We start from the raw sequence: 23,220 nt of genomic DNA, 5'->3' as shown, positions 1-23,220 counted from the left end.
GTTTATTTATTTATGTGCTTAGTGTTTGTGACTGACTTCGGTGACAGCTTATGACTGATTTACCCACAGCAGCCTCAAACCCCATCCGCTGCGCCACAAGGGGCCGCGCATGCGCGCCTCCCGCCCCCCAGCGACAGGTGGCGGCGGCGCAGCGCGCACGCGCCTCGCTCCCCACCGCCTCCCCCCCTCACCCCCCCGCCACGCCTGCGCGGCCGGCGTCGCACATGCGCACTGCGCGCCTGTCAGCGCGGCCCCAGGGGCGGGGGCGGGCTGCGGAGGGGGGAGCCTGGCGGAGGCCGGTAACGGCTGCGGGGGGACGGTTGGGGGCGGCTGAGGGGAGCTGAGGGGTGTTTGGGGTCTGTTTGGGGTCTGTGCGTGAGGGGTGCTTGGGGAGTGCTTGGAGGGTCCTTGGGGGGTGTTTGGGGTCTGTAGGGTGCTTGGGGTGTGGGTTTAGGGGGGGCTCGGAGGAGTGTTTGGGGGGTTTTGGGGTGGGATTGGGGGGATTTAGGGGTGTGTGGAGGGTGGTTGGGGTCTGTGCACAGGGGATGCTTGGAGGGGTGTTTGGGGGGGATATGTTTTGGAGGGGGGTGCTTAGGGAGGGTGTTTGGGGGTGGTTGGGTGCTCTGAGGAACGGTTGGGGGTGTTTTGGGGTGGGTTTGGGGGGATTTAGGGGGTGTTTGGAGGTTGTTTGAGGTCTGGGGGGGTGCTTGGGGGGTGTTTAGGGTGTTGATTGAGGGGTGCTTGGAGGAGTGCTTGGGGGGTATTTAAGGGGAGGGGTTTGGGGCAATGTGGGGGGGGGCTTGGTGTGTGCTTTTGGGGTGTTTTTGGGGGCCTGCTGGGGGTCTGTGCATGGGGGATGCTTGAGGGGGTGTTTAGAGTGGTGAATTTGGGGGTTTGTGCATGGGGGACTTGGGGCATGCTTGGGGCCTGTGCATAGGGGGCGCTTGGGGGGGTGTTTAGGGATTGCTCAGGTGTTTGGAGGAATGTTTGGGGGCATTAGGGGGGTGTTTGGAGGTTGTTTGAGGTCTGGGCGTAGGGGGTGCTTGGAGGGGCGTTTACAAGTTGATTATGAGGTTCTTGGATGAGTATGTGGAGTGTGCTTGGGGTGTATATGTGGGGGGCTTGGGGTGTGCTTGCTGCTGAAGCCTGTCCGAGACAGCGCTGGGCTTTCTTTTGCTCGCTCGCTGCGGTGTTTCGCTGTGAAAGCACACCTGGTTTGGGGTAACCGCCCCTGTGCGAAGCTGGCGTGGTTCCTCGAAGTCTGCCCTTCCTGTGGGCACGGTTGGTGGCTGGGCGGCAGCCTGTCCGCCTCAGCGAGGTGCTACAAAATCTCGTGGGAGGTTTTGGGGTGCTATCATTTTCCGTGTGAGGGCTGCTTGGTGTGCCTGGGCAGTGGCTGCGTGTGATAAACCTGCCATAACTCTGTTCAGTATATCCAGAGTCGTTAATAATGTAATTCACCATGAAGATGTCTCCTTCAGTGTCATTTTCTGTAGTAACTTTACAAAAAAAGTTTTAAAAAACTGCAGCAACATCTTTTAGAATAACTGTCTTTTTAATTATTGATAAAGTCACGATAGCATGGAAATTAAAGGAATTAATAATCCATTAAGGGATTAATGTGGAAAGAATAATGAAAGAATAATCTCTGTGGTCAGAACTCCAGAACCTGGAAGTGTTCTGTTTGATTCCAAGACTCCAGACGTAACATCTTCCTTCCCATTGAGAAGGAATTGGGAATTCCAGACACATTCCTTGGAGTTCTGTGGATGTCATGTTCTTGCATCTGTGCTGATTGGCATCCTTTTTGCCTTGCAGTAGCATCTTGAGTGAACATATCTGGTTTAATAGCCAGCAAATTGTACCTTTTCAGCTTAAAGGCCGATAGTGGTTTGCATGCATGGCTTGACTTCACTAGAAATTCTACTGCAGGCATATGTGAAATACTTAAGTAATTTTTCCCTGTACCTCAGATAGACAGATACTGTGAGAAGAAATGAAAATAGTAGAAAACAGAGTAGCAGGGGGAAATCTTCCATCAGAAGTCTAAATGAAAGTGTTTCATAATCAAGTCTTCAGGTTTAGAGCCTCCACAGCTAGGTTTCTCTCCACAATTGGTACTGACTCTGAGCTATTGCAGGGGGACTATAGTTTTCTAAGCTCCCCCAGAACTAGAACTCGGTGGAGTTAGGATGTGATCCTTGTATCATGCTTCTGTCAAGTTGCACTGTTATAGCTGAAGTTTTTTCTCTGGTTAAGTTTGTAATGATGCAGAGCCATCCAATGAAAGCATAAGTTCTAAAAATGCTACTTCTCTTTCCAGTGCTGTTAAATTATGAAGGCATTTTGAGGTCCTAATCAGCAATGGAGGAAACGGATAGGGAAGCAGTTGCGACAGCTGTTCAGAGAGTAGCAGGAATGCTTCAGCGTCCTGATCAGCTGGACAAAGTGGAGCAGTATCGCAGGAGGGAAGCTCGTAAGAAGGCTTCAGTAGAAGCTCGGCTCAAGGTATGAAGTTTGATAAATCTCAGGGTCCGCCGTGCAGAAACTGTTCCTTTTTTTTTCCCTTTACATTTTCATCCAGATAGTTTAAATCATGGACTTCAATTTTTACTCTGTGTGCAAAACAAAACAAAATCTTTGCATCCTAAAACTGCTTGCATTAGCAAGCATTTCAAATGTTCTTATGACCTATAACTTGTATGGGTTAGCCACATCCAAGTCACCTTCTGCTGTAGCCTATCAGCCAATAAACCTTTGTTGTAATGATTGAATATTGAACTTGTAATAAAACCTAAGGGTTGCCTCTGAAACAAGATCAGTGCTAAAAATAACGTTTAGTCTCTGACTTTTATTTGGGTTTATGGCAGATTGCTAAATCTTGTAGATAGTGTGTGGTGATGTGAATGAAAGAGAAAAGGCAGAGTCCTTTCTGAAGGTCAGGGGGAAAAAATCAGAACTTCTTGAATGTTTCTGTCTACAGCGCAGTACTGAAAATAGCTTGTGTTCCTTCTTGGCATAATAGCAATACCTACATTTACAGTAAAGAAAGAACAAACATGAAGTTCAATATAAGCAGTTAAATTCAGGATGCCAGCAGGCTTTCTAGATGAAAAACAGGTTAGAAAATAATTCTAATTTATTCACCTAAGGATTAAAAAAAAAAAAAAAAACACCTCTTTGAAAGGAGCATGAGAGGCATTGAAGGCTTTCAGACTCTTCAAGCAAAGAGTGTATTCCAGTGAACAAGGGAGGGGGCAGGTAGACATCTTAAGACTTCGGTTTAAGTGAAAGTTTCTTGGTTCATTGTGTGTTAATGGGTCACTTAGGATATTCACCTTCTTGTCTCTAGTGGACCCTGTGATTTCACCACTTCACACATGTACATGTGAGCACATATGTGCTCAGCGGTCATTTTTGACCACTGTATTCAATGACTGGAGTAGAGCCAAAGAAAAGGTGCTTTGGGAATATTTTTATTTTTTACCAGATCAAACTGGCTGGTATAGGTTGCATCTAGTGTTATATTTCAACATAAGTTAGTGTATCTTAAAACAACTTTGTTTCCTTCTTTGTGCAAGTCTACAGGGTGTAGAAGAGAAACTGTTGTCTTTCACAAGAAAAAAACAGCAAATTACAAGTGAATTTTTATTTGGTTTTATTATAGAAATATTCCTGATGACTTGGATTTTTCAGATTTAAGGCAGGAGGCATATAGTGGAGTCCATTAATAGTGGATCAATGGTTCAGTTACTGTCTATTTATAACACATAAGCACAGTCATCCCAGTAGATGACTGAATATAACTTTGAGTTCTGTAAATGCCTCAATCCACTTTGTAGTCAGAAAGTTTCCTTGTAACTTTCCTTATATTGATTTAACTTCAGTCATCTACAGATGGTCAAAAATGCCCGTTCCAAGTCTATGGAGGAAGCACTTCTCAAACAGGTGATGGCTGTGATGCAATAGATAGTAAAGCAGTTTTTCCCCATCAGAATTACTGTAATGGATGGAAATAAGGGGAGGGTGTAAAAAGTACTCTCATTCTGCATTAAATTTTGTGTGTATGTACTGTGGAAGATGAAGAGACACCGTCATCAGGAGAGTAGAAAGCCAGGGTAATAGCTGTCCCTCTCTTCTAGAGGTGAAGGAGCTGAGGTCTGGAATGGTGTTCAGCACAAAAAGGCAGCATCTCCTCCAGTTGATTATCCTACTCCTGTCTTTCACAGTTATTTACTTGTATGCGTTTTTAGATCCCCTTTCTGTGTTTTTTTCTGGCTTTGAAATTTGTACGACTCATCTGCTTTGTGTGTGAGGCTGATGTTGGTTAGTGAAGCAGTATTTTGAAATATTGATAGCAGAACTCTGACATGACGGATGGCTGAGGACCAGATAGCACTGAGGGCTGGTCCTTCTGTGCTTTGCAGTCCAAATGTAAGCAAAGAGCTGCCTGGCCTCTCTTTCAGACCGTGAGAGGTTAGGAGTGTTGACAGACAACTTTGTTTTCACACTTGTTCAGTAAATGGGAGAGCTTAAGTTTTGGGGAGGTTAAGTATTTCTCACCCTGAAGAAATCGTGGATATGTGTGCTAGGAGAGTTCTCAAGTCATGAGTCTTCCCAAGTATAAAAATGCTTTTTGGTTCATAGCTGCTGTGCAATTATGAATTTGAACCACAGACCTCCAAGGAGACCAGGCAGCCAGGGTACCAGTTCTGTAAAAAAGTGCTCAGTCCAATAGAAGGTGAATGTGCGTTCTAGGAGGTAAAGTTTATATCCCTCACTCCCCATCATCCCCAAATTATTATTAAGAGACAAACGGGACACCTGAGTGGATGTCTGTTGTTAGAGATTACTTTGGCTGCTAGAGTTAGTGTCCAAGATCAGTGTTGATTTCTGTTTAACATAATCAACTTTCTGCAAAAGTTAAATAGTTAAGAATTTGAACACTTGAAAGATTTGCTTCAGAATAAATTGAAAATTTGAGTCAGAAGTACTGAATGTTTAATGGTCATGTATTTTTTAAGATATGGACAGCCTCAGGAGATTGTGTCGTTGTCCCTTGTCTGAATACCAAATTGTATTTCAGTAACCTAATTATCTCAGTTACTGTAGGGGAAATAATTGTTAATGCAGCAGTTCTCTAGACAGATAAAATAAAGATACCTCACCACGTCTAAATCGTTCTAAGTTTGACAGAAAATAACATTTTTATCAGTAAAATCTGGATGTTATATTTTGAAATAGTGGCTTAAGAATCACTGCATTTTTCTGGTTCTTTCTGAGTACATTTAAAACACAATAAATGTTGCTCATAGTTACCAGGATTTCCTCTTTGGCTTCTACTATCAGACAAAAAATCCCATGACTGCTCAGGCTTTTTGACCTTAGTAGTATGGCAAAAAATAGGTCCAAAGCTTAGCTAAACTGCCCCTGACTTGTTTCTTTTACAAAGTTTCTTCAGGTTCTTGAGATCAGCAACTGAGCGTTCACCAATGTCTGCCTTTTGGCTTGTCTTTGAAGTCTGTTATTTCCAGTTTCATTTTCTATTTGCCTAATCTCATTTTAGTTGCATGTTTTCGAAAATAAGTTGTGATCTGATCTCTTTTGCACAGATATGCTTTATAATGCACCTTCTGTAACATGTCAGCACTGCGAAATGACATTCCGGACTAACAGCCCATTTGAAGAGTCATTGTTTCAAGCGCTACCTGTCACAAGAGATACCTGTGTCAAAAAGCTCACTTTATGCCATAGTAATCAAGTAGTTGGCTTGTCAGTCTGTTTGTTTTACACTGACAAAGCTTAATTCAGCTTGGTAGGGGTTTGGGGGTTTTTGTTTGTTTTGGCTGAATTATTTCTAATTTTTCTGTGGTTCTGTCACCACAGGCAGGAAGGGTTTTTTGGACACCTTTTTAGTGAAGAATAATTTTTTTTAGAACCTTTTCAGTTGTAGGTCAGAAATCATAATTGCTTTAATAAAATGCTTTGTGATTCTGTGCGTGCAAAACATCCTGGAGAAAACTCTGCATCAGCTTTCTTCTGATATCCCCCTTTGAAATGAACTCATAAGGGAAACACAAAGAAATCTCATTCTCCCTTACCATGTTTCTGATTTAAGATAGGTCATCATCTTTGTAAGTCTATCTTCCTAAGTTCCTAAGCTCCTGTAGCAGTTTTATAGGTAAAGCAGTTGTATCTAGCTCCTTCAAAACTTTTTTTTTTTTTAAAAAAGCATGTGTGCAGTCTTTCACATGTTTCTAATAAGCTGTAATACTACCTTTTTTTTTTTCAGTAGATTTTCTGAGAAATGTTGAAAATGCATAACCTATAATATGTAGTGATTAATGTTTTGTCTTTTTGTTTGCATTTAAGGCAGCAATCCAGTCGCAATTAGATGGAGTCCGAACAGGTTTAAGTCAACTGCACAATGCACTGAATGACGTAAAGGACATTCAGCAGTCTTTGATAGATGTCAATAAAGACTGGAGACAGAGCATCAACACCATCGAAAACCTCAAGGATGTTAAGGATGCTGTAGTGCAACATAGCCAACTGGCAGCTGCTGTAGAGAATCTCAAAAACATCTTTTCAGGTAATCTAATGTTCTTAATATAATCTATCACATGATGAAAGCATTTCAAAGTGGTACTAACAGCTGTAGGGTCAGCAAATAGTGTGAGAAACTTTAAATCTCATTGGGAATGAAGAATTGAGGGAGCATCACCTAGATACGTTCAGAAAAGTTACCTTTAACCATTTAATATATCAAGTCTAAATTGCTCTGTAAGAACTTCCAGTCTGGCTTCTAATCATCAAACAGAAGTCACAAAGAAGATTCTTGCTAACAATCAGTAGCAGAAATAACATCTTTACTGTAAAAGACTGAACTATGTAAGCGGCATGTACAGAAAGAAAATTCAGAAAGAAGTGAAATGTTGCCAGTGTGCTGGGTACCCACAGCAAGACTGTTAAGTAAAAATAGTCCCAAATGATTTTAGGAAGTGAATAATTTTGCAAGCAACTGCAGAATGTCAAGCTGCAAGATCTTCAGCCAGAAGATTCCCTAGCAGTCTTGCTTACGCGACATTTAAAAACCTCAGGGATTCTCCAGTAATGTTACAAGCCTGCGTATGAGCCACCTGAAGTTCAGGTCCAGCTGTGTACAGACCTTACTTCAGAATTAGGCAGTACAGTCACAGAAGCCGCATCATATGTAAAGAAACTCTATGTGGAAAGCACATTCATGGCGACACTGCACAACTAGCAGAGTTTGCAAAATTGAATAAGGTTAACATGATATAATGGATACTATAAAGATAAATTAAAAAAAAGTGGGATTAGCTCTTTTGTTCCATGCAGGCTTTTTGGTGCATGTTCTATCCCATCATGAATTGGGGTGAATTCCTTGCCAGAGCTATTCTGCTTGCAAGTCATTTTAAGAATTTTACCACTGTAATGGGGGGGGCAGGGGGAAGTAAATCAATTATACCCCTTCCATTTTATAGAAAAGATTTGGGTTTTTTTCTATCCCTTTTCCCCTGATAGCAATTTTTCAAAATGCACCTGTAAAGAACTGTTGTTTCCCACTTGTACCAGGATGGTTTGTTTAATCTCTGTACAAAGCTTGTCTAACTGCTACACTACAAAACTGGGATACAGGATGTAACTGAAAGAAAAAGAGTTCTGTTTCTACTTACACGTAACATCTAGCAAAGAACAAATTTTTGTATGCTCCAATACTAATTTTTGAAGGCAGTATTGTTTTATTTTACACTGGTGAGTGTAACTGAGACAACAAGCCTTTTCTTTTCTGGTATCCTGAGAGGATTTGAGTGTGAATCGTTTCCCTCAAGATTGTTACACAGTATAGTTGGTGATAACTTTGCCCTGAGTAAAACAGATGGATTTTATTATAAATTATTTTTCACCATAATTAATGATTGCTTGTAACTCTTTTAGTGAACCTTGTTTTTTTTTCGATTATCAGTTTTTTAGCACTAATCAGTTATACTCTTGTTGTTATACTCTTCTTATCTTCTTTTGCATTTGCTTCAGTTCCAGAGATAGTGAGGGAGACCCAAGATCTGATTGAGCGAGGGGAACTTCTGCAAGCTCATCGGAAACTGATGGATTTGGAGTGTTCTCGTGATAACCTGATGTACGAGCAGTATCGCATGGACAGCAAAAACACGCATGACATGAACCTCATCCACACGTACTTTGGGGATATGCAGAAACTTTCCGAGGAGCTGGCCAAGCAGCTTTGGATGGTGGTTCAGAGGTCTCTCGTCACTGTCCGTCGAGATCCAACCTTGCTGGTTTCTGTTGTTAGGATAATTGAAAGGGAGGAGAAAATTGACAGGCGTATGCTAGACCGGAAAAAACAAACTGGGTTTATACCTCCTGGCAGACCAAAGAAGTGGAAAGAAAAAATGTTCAACATTTTGGAAAGAACTGTGAGCACGCGAATTGAAGGCACACAGGCAGATACTAGAGAATCTGACAAAATGTGGCTCGTGCGCCATCTGGAAATCATACGTAAATACGTCCTTGATGACCTGCTAGTGGCTAAAACCCTACTGGATCAGTGTTTTCCCCCACATTATGACATTTTCAAAAGATTGCTAAACATGTACCATCAGGCTTTGTCTACCCGCATGCAAGAGCTTGCTGCAGAGGATCTGGAAGCAAATGAGATTGTTAGCCTTCTGACTTGGGTTTTAAATACTTACAAAAGGTAAGGTCCCATTTATCTTAACCCGTTAGCAAAAGTTGAGAGTGAGCATACAAAATACAGGCTGCATACTAATAATTGTATGTCTATTAATGGAATAAAAGATAAGAAGATAAAACCATTTAGGGGGAAAAAAAAGAGAAATAATAGTAAGCAGCTTGATATGTTGATATTTGCTGATACTTTTTGCTTTCAGGAAATTGCATCTTCAAACTTATTTGGATTTTCTAATACATGGTCTTGAGTTCCTTCGTTAGCTCGAGGTTTTAATGCAGTTCCAGACCTACTTGAAGCTAGTGACAGCCTAAAAAAGTGTGTGTGCACCAATTTGTTGAGGTATTGGGAAGAACAGAAGAGTCTAGGAGCTCCTGAACGTGAAGCAAAGCATTTTTTGCTGGCCACAGCCCCAGTGAAGTGGTGTGGTTATTAACTTTCTATTGTTCTCCTTTGCAGAGGTTGGGACTGTTTAAGTGTTGCTTCATGACTGTTAAATGGAAAGAATGTAGTAACTTCCTCTGGGTTTTACCTGGGAACCATGAGCCAGTTTGTTTACTTAAAAGAGTTTCTGCCTGTAGATTGTCTCTGGTGATACTGTTACACTCTTGTTTTGAGTGGTGTGATTTGTTGGGGTAACTTAAGCACTTGGTTCCTTTTATCCTTTTCCAGGTGGAAACAGCTCAAAGGGCAACTGTTTAATTTTTGCTGACACAAAGTTACTAGGCAACTAGGGCAACTGATTTATTTGGGGAAAAAGTAATGCTAGCTTTTCTGTGCTTCTTAACTGTAATCCTGCCCTTAATAGTTGGCGTTGACCCAGAGGCTGCAGCGTGTGTGTTTTTGCTGTCTTCAGTTGTTCCATCTCCCTATTTCAACAGATGGAACAAGATAAAGGAGCTAAGTCCATTGGCCTTTGGTCAGAGGAGTAACTCAACGATGAATGAAAAATCAGAAATATTGGACTTCCTCCCCCTATGGGGGCATGGTCTGGGCAGAAATCCTGCTCCCAGGTTCTTCATTTATGGCCTGGGCTGACTGGTTTTGGTCTTAAAGTTACCCTTCTGCCCTTTCCCCAGAAAGTAGGGCAAATAAGTTCGAATTGTCTAACTTAATAGCAGTAACTCCTGTGTTCTTCAGTAGGAAGGACAAAGAGGTGTAGTTTTTTACCAAGCAAATAAATCAAAAAGGGAGCATTCAAGTGATGTGGCTCATAGCTCCTGATGGCAGAATCTGGGAAAGGAAGTAAAATAGAGGAGTGGGTATGGTACAAGGTATTTGAGGATGCCTTCTTGCCTAACATGTGTGATGGAAACTAAAGGAGATGCCTCAGGAAAAAATCAAGGGTTTGAGTTCTGCTGTTTTCTAATAGAAAAGCCCAAGAGGAGAGGGCAGCACAGTAATTGTGTTCCTTTAGAGTACAAGGGATTATTATCAAGATGGTAACAATTAGCTCTCTTGTATGTCTGTAGTGGGTGGTGGAATCAGCTCAGGCCTGTGAGTGGGAAAGCTGAAGTACTGGAGCAGGACAGTTGCAGAGCTTACCACATCTCAGTTACTGGACACCTCTTAACAGTGCATTAAACAATTCTCTCTAAGGATATGAGTATAATAAACTGTGTAGGAGAATGACCCATATGACTTCATGAAAACTCCTGTTTAACCTTCTTTCTCCCTGCATGACAAATAGAAAATCCCTGTTCCATTCCTTGTCATCTTCTGTGGAACGTTGTATGGGGAGAGAATAGTTTTTGTTGTTCCAAATCTTTCTCTATTTTTAGTAAATGTAGTTGAACACTAGAGGGGACATACAAACCTGTATGTTACAACTGCATCTCAAAGCCGGCTGAGAAAATACTGCTCAATAAAGAGAAGCATTCAGGGTTTCTTCCATGTAATGAATTCACAAGAATACTATTCATAAACTTCTGTTTACAATTTTTGTAAGGCAGGGATTTAAATAATCATGCTCTACTTTACCAGAGCATGTCTCAGAAGCTGTTTTTAGAACCATATTCTATTTGTAGCTAAGAAATAGGTGATCCTCCACGTGGAATAATAACCACTAATATTTGAGTGGGATGCAGTTTTATTGTGTTAGATGCGTTTGTCTCATGTTTAAGTCAGTGAAAGCCTTGGAAAAAAATACTCCAGTTACTAAATCTACACAGGGCTGGCATCAGGACTCTGTGTTTTGGGAAAAATCTAAGTTGTGTAAGATCCTGATGCCTGTATTCATAACGTGTTTGTTATTAGGTGCTAATCAAGCTCGCTGTTCCTGTGGCCTTGTGAAGTAGGGATGATGATAGCACAATGAGGTTGGAAACACTTTCTCAGATTGCATAATGCCATAACCAGCTTCTCACTTTTCCCCCAAATGACCCGGGAGCAGGTTCCGCTATTACTTGTGGTCCTTCTGTGAAGAGCAGCAGAATAGAGTTGAGGTTTCTGAGCAGCTTGAGCCTCTTTAATGCCTTCAGACTCTTTTCCAACAGCATCAGGGTGATACTACAAATATAAAGTGTGCAGTTGCACGAGCTTCTATGGTTTCAAAGGCAATGGTATTTTTTTGTTTTGTTTTTAGTGGTTAGCTGTAGTAGGATTTTAGGGCTTCAGTGTTCTGCACGATGTGGAAGCACCACTGTGCTGACTCACTGCATATCCCCAGAGAACAATTTGAATTTGCCAACGAAACACTTCAGAGGGGAAAAAACTTTTTTTTTTTTTTAAATCACTGTTCTTTATAGTTGCTACTGCAAATGTAAACTTTCTGGCTTCCTTCTGAAAAGCACACCAGAAGTGGAATGTGAGAAAGCATTACTACTGAATATATTTACACCAGTTGTTGATAGATCACTGAGTGTGGTTTTGCTTTGTTTTTCTTTTTTTTGAGCTCGAAATATTGAGGGTTCTTGCTATTTTATGCTTTGGCATAACTTTGATTTTAGTTATGCAAGCAACTCATTATACAATCTTATAATGTCCAGATGAAAACTATCACTGTGTGTTATTTTTATATAACCCTTGTTGAAATATTCCTGAGGGTTGCTCCAGTCTCTCTCTAATCCTATAAAATCAAGAATTCTCCTTTGCAAGTACAGCTAATAGTTCTGTTACAATACTGTGCCAATGATGTGCACTTTTTATTTACTGTGTAAGATGTTTCCTCCTCTTAATGTTAGGTATATCCTCTACTGATGCAAGAAGCATTGGTAGATTTTATTTGAATTCATTTTAGTTTTGATATGGATGCAAGTAGCACAACAGAAAGTCTTTTGAGGAACTTTGCTCAGTTTTTCATACTTCGAACTGATCTTTCCCATGCCAAAATAGAGAATGTATAAGTTGTCTGTCATCACCTCTGAAAATTCAGATATTCACTATTAGGAACCCACAGATTGAACAAGCTGGCTTTTACTCAGTCTGAAGCAATCACTTCTACATAAAAGTAAGTTAACAATACATGAAAGGGTTAAATATTTAAAATTTCTGTAATGCTTTTTTTACTTCATATATGCTGGGCAAAAGCTTTTTTTTTGTATCCTATTTTTTTCTCTTATGTAGTTTTATTTACATTCCTTGTAAACATACTTACTGGCATTATTAAGAAATGTATAGATATTGAAAAATTGTCCCTTACAGTGACCATACCAAAAAAGCTATATAGTTTTTAATTTCGTCTCACATTTTTTTTACTGATCTGCAATGTTGTGGTGTTCTTGTGTTTTCTTTTAATCTCAGTACAGAGATGATGGGAAATTCAGAACTGTCTCCTGAAGTGGACGTAAATTCTCTGAATCTTTTGATTTCACAAGATGTGGTAGATCAGCTTCTCAGCAAGTACATGTCAACGCTTACTGTAAGTAATAATAATTCAAAGGTACCTTCATACGGATGGACAGCTGTGCAAGTGCCTCTGTGCTTAATGAGCTCTTCTTGCATTAGAGAAAACTAGTGTGGCAAATGTGAACTTGGTATCATTCCTTTTATAAATCTTCATGTGTGAAGTACTGGTTTGTTTATAACGATGTTTTGTTATGATGACTTTTATGGATGTAGATCATGACATTTCAAAGAATAATTATGCTTCACAGGTCATATTAGCCATATTTAACATGTTAGTGTTAGGTCAGAGGTTGGACTCGATGATCTGGAAGTCTCTTCCAACCTAGGCAATTCTGCGATTCTGTGATATTTTATTAGAAAGAAAGAAATTCAAGTGTTTATACATAGACATGAATTCACAGTGCTAGAAGTTAAGCTATTACTATATGTAGAATGCTGCTTGGTCCCTGTAGTAGCTATGCCAACATTTGACAGTGATGTGGTCAAGATTTTCATGGGGTGTGTTTGCCAGCCTTTTTCCTTTCACGCCTGTCACCAGCACAAGCATAGTTGCCTTTTGTGGATGCCATTTAAAGTGCATCTTAAACATCCAGGCTTAGCATCTTGCTCGGGATGGGTGATACTGCACGTTGCTTGACAAACAAGTCACTGGAAATTGGTCAGCTACATGGCAAAGGGATTGGTACGTGACTCTCAGGCTTTTAGATGTATATTTCTTTAATGATTTAGTGCTGATTGCCTCTGAGACTGGATGTTGGGGTAGGTGGAACTTTGGACTGGCTTGTATTCTTGTATTGTTCAATGGAATTCCTCCGAAGCCTCGGAGCTCTGCCAAGAGGAGGGAGGTTTGCAGCTACTCGAATGTGTTAGCTACTAAAACACTTGTAGCAACAGCAAACATGTGGACTTGATACCCATCACATCTTGTTACCTGCTACCGTGCTGCTCTGTCGCTATGGCTGTTGTTCCAAATACTGAAATGTTTTGTTTTGATTAAAGAATCTTTGCTCTTTCTTGGTTGCTTTGTTTAATGTAGTCTAACATCATCGGCTGGCTACGGAAAGCACTGGAGACAGACAAAAAAGACTGGGTAAAAGAAACTGAACCAGAAGCAGATCAAGATGGGTACTATCAGACTACACTCCCAGCTATTGTTTTTCAGGTACAAGAGAACGTGGTTATTCTAGGAAAAAAAACTGCAGAAGTAGACCATGGATTTGGGGTGGAGGCAGGGAGCAGAAAGCCAAACTGTTTGGAATGCCATTGTTTTTAAGTCTATTGAAGTGCAGTTTTTTTTCCTGTAGAGTTGTTAGGTGGAGGGCTTTTTCTTTTGAAGTGTTTGTCTTTTTCATTTAAATACTTAGAGGCGTAGTTCTTTTTATTAATCTAAATTAGGAACCTATTTTGCCCAGCCTATTTAGCTGATACTTGTATTTGGTTAACTGTTTCTATTTAGCTCCCTTCATGCAAATTTGTAATAGAAATCTACCATATGAAATATTTTTAAGTTATTGGAATATCACTTGTTAATATGGCATTGAGGCAGTTAAGCATGTGTTTGTTCCTATAAATTATTAGTTGTACAAACACCTTAATACTGAAAAGATAAGTTCTGTTAAAGATTAAAAATGCTGCTGTTTAAACACTACTTCAGTTAACATTAATGCCTGTCCAAATTATTGGTGGTCTTCAGAACAGAAAAGATAACACTAGTTCTAAGACCTTAAAAACTCACACAAAACAAAACTGCACCACTCTGGTGGGAATGTTTTTAAACTGATCATTATCAACCAAAAAAAATCAGCTGTTTATGCTCGTTTCCTGGTTTCTGTTTACAAATATGACATTAGTCACCTTCAGTGAAATAAAGATGAGCTCTTCTTGCGTTTGTTTCCCAAGAAATATACTTCCTGGTTCTAGACCTGGATTTTTGCCATGCTCTTTCACATTTATATTAGCACCAATGTTGACATCAGGTAATCTTTTTTAGAAAGTGTGTGATGTCAAAGAAAACTGGTGGCTGATCAGCTCTGATGTTACATACCAGTGTTGTCAAGGGGTGCAATGTTGAGATTTATGTAATTGTGAATCTTCCAAATGTATCTCAAGGCCAGGCTGGATGGGGGCATTGAGCAACCTGGTCTTGTGGGATGTGTATATAGGGGAAAGAAATGGAGCTGTAGTTACAAGGTTATTTATTACTAGCTACAGAAGCTAACCCAAGAACTCAGATCCAGTAAAAACCAAATTCCTACTGAACAGCACATCCTTTTCTTCTTTTCTGAATAAAGAACACCTCTGTTTTCAGTATCAGAACAAAGCTGTAGCATACGCTGATGTTTGTCAAGATTTTATTAATTACACTGATGGAGAGATATTGGTTTAGTCAGCAGCAGTAATTGCCTGGGCTTGGTGTTTTTTTTCTATTTTTTATTTTTTTCTATTCTTTAAAAAAGCATATGTAGAGTTGGTGATAGTGACTGTTTTTATTTACCACTGAGATAGACCTGTGTTGACAACTAAACTTTTTTTTTTTTACGTAGATGTTTGAGCAGAATCTTCAGGTAGCCGCACAAATAAGCGAAGATTTGAAAACAAAGGTACTCCTTCTATGTCTTCAACAAATGAATTCATTTCTAACCAGGTAAAATTGTTTTTAAAATATAATCACTTTATTCTGCTTCTTTGCTCTTTGCTTTTCCTGTGGATGCTTCTTCATTTCTTTCTCTTGACATGCCAGCCAAGCTTTTCTTTCTTTTGCATTCTTTTTCTTTTAGTTTTGCATTCTTCCTTCTTTCCTCAAAGAACTTACTTTGTGCTGGTGACTGAAACTTTCAGTTCCTCTTTGCAAATGGCTCTCATTTTTGGAGTCACTTCCTCTTCTTATATTTCAAATTGGTAATCGTTTCTTGTAAGAAAGAGAGAGAAAGTCCCTCCTTGGTTGTATTCCAACCAGAACAGGGACACCAAACATCATGTGAGCAACAAGCCATTTGTTATAGAATCACAGACTGGTTTGGGTTGGAAGGGACCTTAAAGGTCCACAGAGCTCCAACCCCCGGCCATGGGCGGGGACACCTCCCACCAGACCAGGCTGCCTAAAGCCCCTTCCAGCCTGGCCATCCAGCCAATTCATTACCCACTGAGCAGTTCATCTGTCAAATCCATGTCTCACCAGTTTAGAGATGAGGATATCCTGAAGGACAGTGTCAAATGCTTTGCACAAGTCCATGTAGATGATGTCAGTTGCTCTTCCCCTACCCACCGATGCTGTAACCCTGTCATAGAAGGCCACAAGATTTGTCAGGCCTGATTCACCCTTAGTGAAGGTATGTTGGCTGCCACCAATCACCCCTTTATAAAATACTTCTAAATACCCGTCAGGCCCTTATGGTCCTACCATGTGTACTTAATTGTTAAAGATTTCTGTGTGGTTTATGACATTCCTTGTGTATGTTGCAGGTACAAAGATGAAGCACAGTTATATAAAGAAGAACATCTTAAAAATCGTCAGTACCCACAATGCTATGTTCAATACATGATTGCAGTCATCAACAACTGTCAAACTTTTAAGTAAGTCTGCATTTCCTTGCTGGATTGTGGAAAAGTAAATATAGTACTACATGTCCCCAGGACTTTCTCTTATTTTGTATACAAAAAGGGTTTCAGTTAAGGTAGTTCAGCTGACTAAACAAAAACAATAGGTTTAAATATGTTTTAGGAAGCAGGTGGTGTTGCATAGTTTTGTTGACAAGGTAAACTGTTACCCCTCACCTGTGAAAATCCACTTAGCTCTCAGAATTTCAGAAATTTGCTTCAATTTGTCTGGGACCTCTCATCTTATCTTACAGTTATTCTCTTACAGTTCACCTTCAAGCAGTGTGATCAAGGTGGACTTAAATGGAGGAAACTAAGGATATAGTTTGCTTTATTCAGAATGTTAGAACAGGAGAAAGAAATCCTCATTGTTCATGTTTCAAAACCAGAGAAATCTTTAATAGGTTTCAGATTTCAGCAATCCAAACTCACATTCATCTTTCTCTGCTGCCATTCTGAAGTCTGCCATCAGCAGTAGGGTTTTTTCACCAATATACAACAAGTTTAGTGTGATCACTGGAAAATCATACTGAAGCTGGCTAAGGTTTCCAAAGCAAGCAGCAAACATTACTGTCCCTTGCAAAAATAAGACTAGTGTGTCTATTTCTGTGCATGTACTCAGAAAATTTAGTAGCAATGCAACTGTGCATCTTCTTCAGTGGATGATGAAAGGCCTTGTTATTTGTCACAGAGAATCTATTATCAGTCTGAAAAGGAAATACTTGAAAGTTGAACTGGAGGACACATTGTCAAGCAGTCATGCAAGCATGGATGCGATTTTAGACATCATTGCCAAAGAAGGATGCTCTAGCCTGCTAGATGAAGTCTTCATGGATTTAGAGGTTGGAACTTTTTTCCTCAAAAATAAATCAAAAACAAAACAAACAAAAAAAGCAGCAAAAACAACAAAGAGTGTTACTTTATAGGGAAAATAATTCAGGAATGAACTAGCTTTGAAGCCTCTTGATTGCTAAACATATTTTGTGTGGTTGGTGTGCTAGCAGAATGCCAAGAAACTTTGGTAATTCTTCATTTTTTGGCTTGAATATAGAAGACTGAAAGGAGTTTTAGTTACGTTTCATAAGATGATTTCAGACAGGTGTTTAGTAATAGTGAATATTTTTTTAGTAGGTATTACTTAGAGTAATACTTGCATAACCATGTTTTAATAACTATTTGAGAAACTTCTGATAAATTATCTTTGTATGAGTTTAATAAGGAAAAGAATTAAGATTAATTGACTGTAAAGGTTGGTGATTTCTGACTCATACATTTTCCTGTTTAGGAATTCTGCCATCTTATACAGAATAAGGGGAAAAAAAGGTGGGGGGGAAGCTTTTTATAGTTAAAAAGAAGAAATTGGGAGTATGGGGAGGAACCTTTATTTCATTTTTAACTATGTAAATTGATTATGAGGAGACACTCTATTCCAATGACCATTCTTTGAAATTATTTAACCTCAGTCTTCATGTCACTATTAGCATTTATACAGTGCTTTAATACACAAAGGATTTTTCCACTGGGGATAACAAAGCAAGATAGGTACGTAGATGCTGAGAATACTGGAGTTACGTTTGTGCAGTTCTTGGAAAGGCTTAAGGCGTGTAGGCCACCAGGTTTGGTATAAACACAAGAATATTGTGACACCATCAGAGAGGATCAACTGACTTCCCAGTAGTAGTTCAAGAGAACAAGCACAAAATTTCACTATTGCAGCAGTTTAAAGGTGCCTTATTTAAAATCAGAATTGTCAGCTCTTAAGCCAATTTTGTTCTTGCATCTTAGTTTATTCAGCATAGAAGTTTAAATAGAAAACATCCTAAAGGATTTTGGAAAACTCATATGAAACATGCTGAGGTTAGCTCACTTGCTTTGAGGTAGCACGCTCTATGGCAGCCATCATTCTGACAACCTTATCACATCATTTTTCTGCTGTTTATTCCTGCTGAAGGAATAATAATTCAAAGATACATAACACTTAAAATTGTCTGCTACGTTTTTTTAAATTGCATGGATGTGATTAAAAATGTCAAGAATCTGTTCTCATCAATTACAATTGTTGTTTTCTCAGACCCATCTCAATGAGCTGATGACAAAGAAGTGGTTGATGGGGTCTAATGCTGTGGGGACTATTTGTGTCACTGTAGAGGATTATTTCAATGACTTTGCAAAAATAAAAAAGCCTTATAAAAAGGTAGGTGCAAAATATTCCATGGTACTTTGCTAGTATACTCTGAATGCCCGGTTGTTTTTTAATTTATGAACACTGTATGGAATATAGAACTGGAACACAAATTGGAATTATGAATTAATTCATCACTGGGAAAAAAAATGTTCATTATCGTATTACAGAAGTCTGAATCTAGCATTGCTCATCTATTTTATTCAGTCACGTAAAATTTTCAGAGAGAGATCAGAGTTACAGGATTTAGTCCAGAAAACTCATTGGCATATTACTAGATAGTATTCTTACCAGCTTGTATTTTTCTAGCTCATGTCAGATGTCTGTAGACAGAAAAAAATAACTGTTCAGAAACTAGCACTGCTGGCCTGTAATTATTTTTTATAACTGCACAGTCTGTAATTTCTAGTTTTAATATGTGCAATAAGGCAGAGCTAAATTGGCAACATAAATGTTAGCAAATGCATAACATGTTTAAAATGCTGTTACTGCAGCATAATGTCCTGGATTAGTTTTTTAACTTTTTTTTTCCTGTGGTTTGTCAAGGGATCTGTGGATTTTTCTACTATCCTTCAATCTTTTAGTGATATTCTACTTAGTTATCTCCATTGCTAAGTAAACTTGTGTACAGTTAATATAGCATGTCTTAAATGATTCCCAAAGATTTAGGAAACATTTGAAGTCAGCAAGATCAGGATTTACATTAAGTCTTTGAAGAAACTCTTAGGAGTGCTTTTAAGATACAGTCTCAACATGGATCCATAAAACAGTTTTCTTTTCCTGGACTGTTTTGTTGCTGTGAGGTAATAGTGCTTGACATGGGTTTCTTCAGTCATTAATGCCGGTCTCAGAGATCACGTGTGTTTCATCATGTAGCATTTATTGCCACCTTATGAGAAGATAAATGCTAAAAGACATTTGTCATTATCACACCTGTTCTTCCATTGTATCTCAGCACAAAAAAGTTTCCCACACAAGACACCATATATTCTAGCACTAGATGGGGCATGCTTGTATTCCCCAAGCATTGGGTAGCCTTTTCTTCTGGTTTTAAAATATTATTGGTTAATCATGTTCTGAAGATACAAATTTTAAAGGCCATACAAACAGAGCACCTGAGGAGAGTGTAGCCCAGTGGGTAACATGGCCTTTTGTAACAGCGAAGATCGGGATTTTACGTTCATTCTGCTTTGTTGTTCTCATCATGTGAGAAGAGAATACCCTATCACACTTCTTGAGGGTTCTTTTTTTTGTGTGTGTGCGTGTAGAGTTGTTCCACAGTTTTTCAGTGGAATACTAGTCTCCTACAGTATGTTCGGTGGTGTTAATTTTCCTCTGTATAATTGGCATAATTTCCACAAATACAAGAGAATTCCTCCCTGTACAAGCGGTAAACTTGAGTAAGGTACACATTTATGGTATTTTCGCATGGTTTTGAGAGTAGGACTTGAAATCACTTTTTCTATGTCCTAGGTGAGGCCATGGCTTCCAATACAAAGTAGTCTGTTGTTGCTTTTTGTTTTTTCCTCTCTGAAACTTTTCTCCAAAATGTTGACTAAGACTGAAAGCAGATACTGATTGAATCTAAAGCGCGTTATATACTACTAAAGATAAGGTTTAAAAGTTTGTGGCTACCTGCTACTGGGCTTCTTAATCATAAGTAACTTTTCCCACTATGATCACTTAAAAAAAAAAAAAAAAAAAGTGGGATTTAAGCACTCAAATTACAGCTGATGAAAAGCTGATAGTGTTTTAGCTTTTTTTTTGTTTAGTTCCAAACCTCGGCATCAGCCTTACAGTAATAAGAGATGCTTCGCTTAGTCACCAGTATAGCTATTTGCTATAAAAAGACACGTTGAGAACAGCAAAGCAATTAAAGGAAGATCTGAGAAAGTGATTGGTATGGCCTGTGGATTCTGTGAGTCCACCCTCTCCCAACTTCTTTCCAAACTTGACCCCAGAGCACAAGTAGTGTAGGTCAGATACACTGTGCTTTATGCAGGGTATTGGAGTTGTCTAGCAAAAGCCTCTGTAGTGGCAGTTCATTCCTTGTCAGAAAGCTATGCTGTAAGGCGAAGCACAATCTGTTTTATGACTGGTCATCCAGTCATTTCACATTTGTTCCTCTATCTTTAGATATGCCCATGCTCCTCTAAAATAATTCAGATACTTTGGTTTTATTTTTTTTCTTTCTGTTAATTGGCACGTCTTTTTCAATGAAAGAAGTACAGGTCTTCACTTGTTAGCACCATGAAAATCTAAAGACATTCAAAGTGTATAGTATAACCAAAAATTGTATACCGGTGATAAAGTACAAATTAGTGTTTCAGAGCATAATCATTGCTTAAAAAAAAAAAAAAAAAAAAAAGGATACATTTGCAGGTATCACTTGCATAAACCACCACCTTTTTCTTTCAGACAATGACTGTTGAGGCCCATCGAAGAGTGGTTGTGGAATACATCAGAGCAATCATGTTAAAACGTATATCTTTCAAGAATGCAGAAGAGAGAAAGGAGGGTGCAGAAAAAATGATCAAAGAAGCAGAGCAGTTCAGATTTCTGTTTAAGAAGATTGCAGCTGTAAGTATTTGCTTTGAGTAATGCTGTTAACCTGATGATTTAAAGCACAGGCATTTAGTGCTTGGGGAAAACAGCTAAAGTTAGATCTCCATGTGTCTAACGTGGGTGACTAGTGAATACCAAGAGTGCCAGTTGAGGGCGTGGACGGAGTTTCTGAACAAACACAGGACTGCTGCTAAAGTTCCTGAGCACCGGTTTCGGCTTCGGTGTGTTTAAACAGCTCTTGGCAGCTGCAATATCTGAATGGCCTCGCAGAGGCGGGTATCCCGAGTTCTGGGTAAGTGAAAGAGCGAAGCAGTTGTCTGGTAAGAAAATAGAATTGAGCCTTGTTTTTCCTGTCTGGAGGAAAGGCAGATACTACATCAAACAGATGATTATTAATTACCTAAGCAGCATGCAGCGTGCTTTGTTTAGAATCAGCAAGACAAGTATGTTGACCCCATCTAAAGGGCAAGAGAAATAGAAAAGGGAAAAAAAGAGGATTGAGAAACAACTTAAAAGATATGCCTAAAATTAATACTGAATCTTAACTGCAGAAGGAGTGGAAATGTGGAGGGAAACCCCTTAGGGCCAACAGATGATAAAAATGTAGGAAGAGTGCACAGAAAGATAAAGCCTAAAAAAACTAGGGTGTTTTTTTTTTTAACTGATATTTTAGGGGTAGGTTTCTGGACAAGGAAGAACAGTGAAACAGAAAAGGTTAAGTGTGATGATTTGTAAATATTTTAATTTCTTAATGCCTGCCTTAAGAAACCTGCCTTAATGCCAGCTGTTTAGAGAAATGGACACCATTGACAGACAAAATAATAATGATTGTTTATAGATATTGGGGGGTAGCTTTTGTTTTAGTTATTTTGTTGTTTGTTGCTTTTCATCTTGTAGGGATCTGGAGAGGACACTGAAGGACTTTGTGATATCATTGAAGCTATTGCAGAGGTTATCAAACTAACTGATCCTTCACTGCTCTATTTGGAAGTTTCAACTTTAGTCAGTAAATACCCAGATATCAGGTAATTTTCTTTGCCTTCAAAATCAAAAATAGATGGATATCATAGTTTCTTTGTAGTCTTGGAATAAGTTGAAAACAATGTATAATATGTGTTATTGGTATTTTAGAATATAGCAAATTTTAAAAATCAATGCTAATAGAGAACATACATGTCTTGGACTAGGAGGTATGTGTATTTAAGTACTCATTGAGACAGCAAAGGAATAATGAGAATACTTCTATTCTGTGTTTTGTGAGGATAAAATGCATCTTAGAGCCTTAAGAGCAGCCAAAATATTGCTTTATTAAGCTGGAGAAGCCAGTTGTTGGTGACTAAAGATCTGATCAAGTATTAGAAGTCTTCACTGAAACTGCTTGACAGGATTGTGAACTGTGATATTTGTGACAAAATCTTACTTCTGCAAAAACTAATGCCAGCTTTTACCTTTTTTTCTTTGTCAGGGATGACCATATTGCAGCCTTGCTGACAGTGAGGGGAGATGCCAGCCGAGACATGAAGCAGACTATCATTGAGACTTTGGATCAGGGTCCAAGCCAACCCAATCCGAACTATGTGCCAATTTTTAAAGAAATTACAGTTCCTACTCTCACTGTGCCAAAACTTCTGAAGTAACTGACAATTCTGTTTAGGTGTCATTGCAGGTCTTGGATCAACGGGTGTGAAATATTTGAGGGCAAATTTAGTAGTGCTTTTTCGAGTACAGTTCAATCCACGATGATACTTGCTGGTGATCTTTCTTTCTAAAGACTTGGATGTGGGGAGGTCTTCTCTCAGAAATCTGATTACAAAGGTTATAGAATGCAGCTTCTATTGACCAGAGGGTTCTTCACTGACTCATTTGTTTCAGCTGGTTTTGTTGTCAGCAAGTACACTTTTCTTGTGGAGCATGTTTGCAATGCCATATAAAGATAGTGCCTTAGTGCTGGAGAGCCCAATACCTTGCTTACAGCACCTAAGCTCGCTCTTGGAACTATCTTTATATGGCACTGCATTGGGTGTATATTAACTTCCTCAGTTTCCTTTCACGTTATACTTTGTGTATGTACTTACTTTGGTGTAAAATAGTTTATTGCAGAAAGCTTAATTATGGAATCAGCTCCCTGACAAAAGGACTGAAGAGTTTGCTTATAGGGTGAATGAATAAATAGCTACACGGGCCACTTGAGGTACAAAAACTTTTTGTCATGGATTCACTAAAAATAGCACATAAAATTTCAATATTTCAATAAAATGTTGAACCGTTGCTCTGTGTTTGTTACAGCTGTGCAGAGTCGGGG

The 23,220-nt window shown here is 39.2% G+C and overlaps 1 protein-coding gene across 3 annotated transcripts; it reads left to right on the top strand.

The window, feature by feature from the left end:
- The first annotated feature begins 163 nt into the window (after positions 1-163).
- On the top strand, positions 164-23,186 carry EXOC3 (exocyst complex component 3). Of its 3 annotated transcripts, none has more exons than XM_027451842.3 (13): positions 164-299; positions 2,324-2,508; positions 6,373-6,592; positions 8,056-8,737; positions 12,470-12,587; positions 13,611-13,736; positions 15,118-15,218; positions 16,037-16,147; positions 16,863-17,013; positions 18,243-18,365; positions 20,772-20,933; positions 21,816-21,943; positions 22,384-23,186. In XM_027451842.3, the coding sequence occupies exons 2-13, from the start codon at positions 2,365-2,367 to the stop codon at positions 22,553-22,555; spliced, it is 2,238 nt and encodes a 745-aa protein (XP_027307643.2). In that variant the 5' UTR covers positions 164-299; positions 2,324-2,364; the 3' UTR covers positions 22,556-23,186. The 3 variants fall into 3 exon arrangements, with proteins under 3 accessions (XP_027307643.2, XP_038031373.1, XP_038031372.1); XM_038175445.2 differs by lacking the exon at positions 164-299 and adding an exon at positions 1,043-1,281; XM_038175444.2 differs by lacking the exon at positions 164-299 and adding an exon at positions 1,043-1,318.
- Positions 23,187-23,220: the final 34 nt, after the last annotated feature.

This window comes from Anas platyrhynchos, chromosome 2 (genome assembly GCF_047663525.1).
Source record: "Anas platyrhynchos isolate ZD024472 breed Pekin duck chromosome 2, IASCAAS_PekinDuck_T2T, whole genome shotgun sequence".
Classification (NCBI taxonomy): domain Eukaryota; kingdom Metazoa; phylum Chordata; class Aves; order Anseriformes; family Anatidae; genus Anas; species Anas platyrhynchos.
The sequence above is the reverse complement of the archived record's forward strand: the minus strand, read 5'-3'. Positions and strand labels throughout refer to the sequence as shown.

Bases quoted from the DNA above. Each gene is read 5' to 3' on its own strand.
- EXOC3 (XM_027451842.3), top strand. From the start codon at position 2,365: ATGGAGGAAACGGATAGGGAAGCAGTTGCGACAGCTGTTCAGAGAGTA. The intron at 2,509-6,372 runs GTATGAAGTTTG...TTTGCATTTAAG, and splicing joins CAGTAGAAGCTCGGCTCAAG to GCAGCAATCCAGTCGCAATT. The intron at 16,148-16,862 runs GTAAGTCTGCAT...TATTTGTCACAG, and splicing joins AACAACTGTCAAACTTTTAA to AGAATCTATTATCAGTCTGA.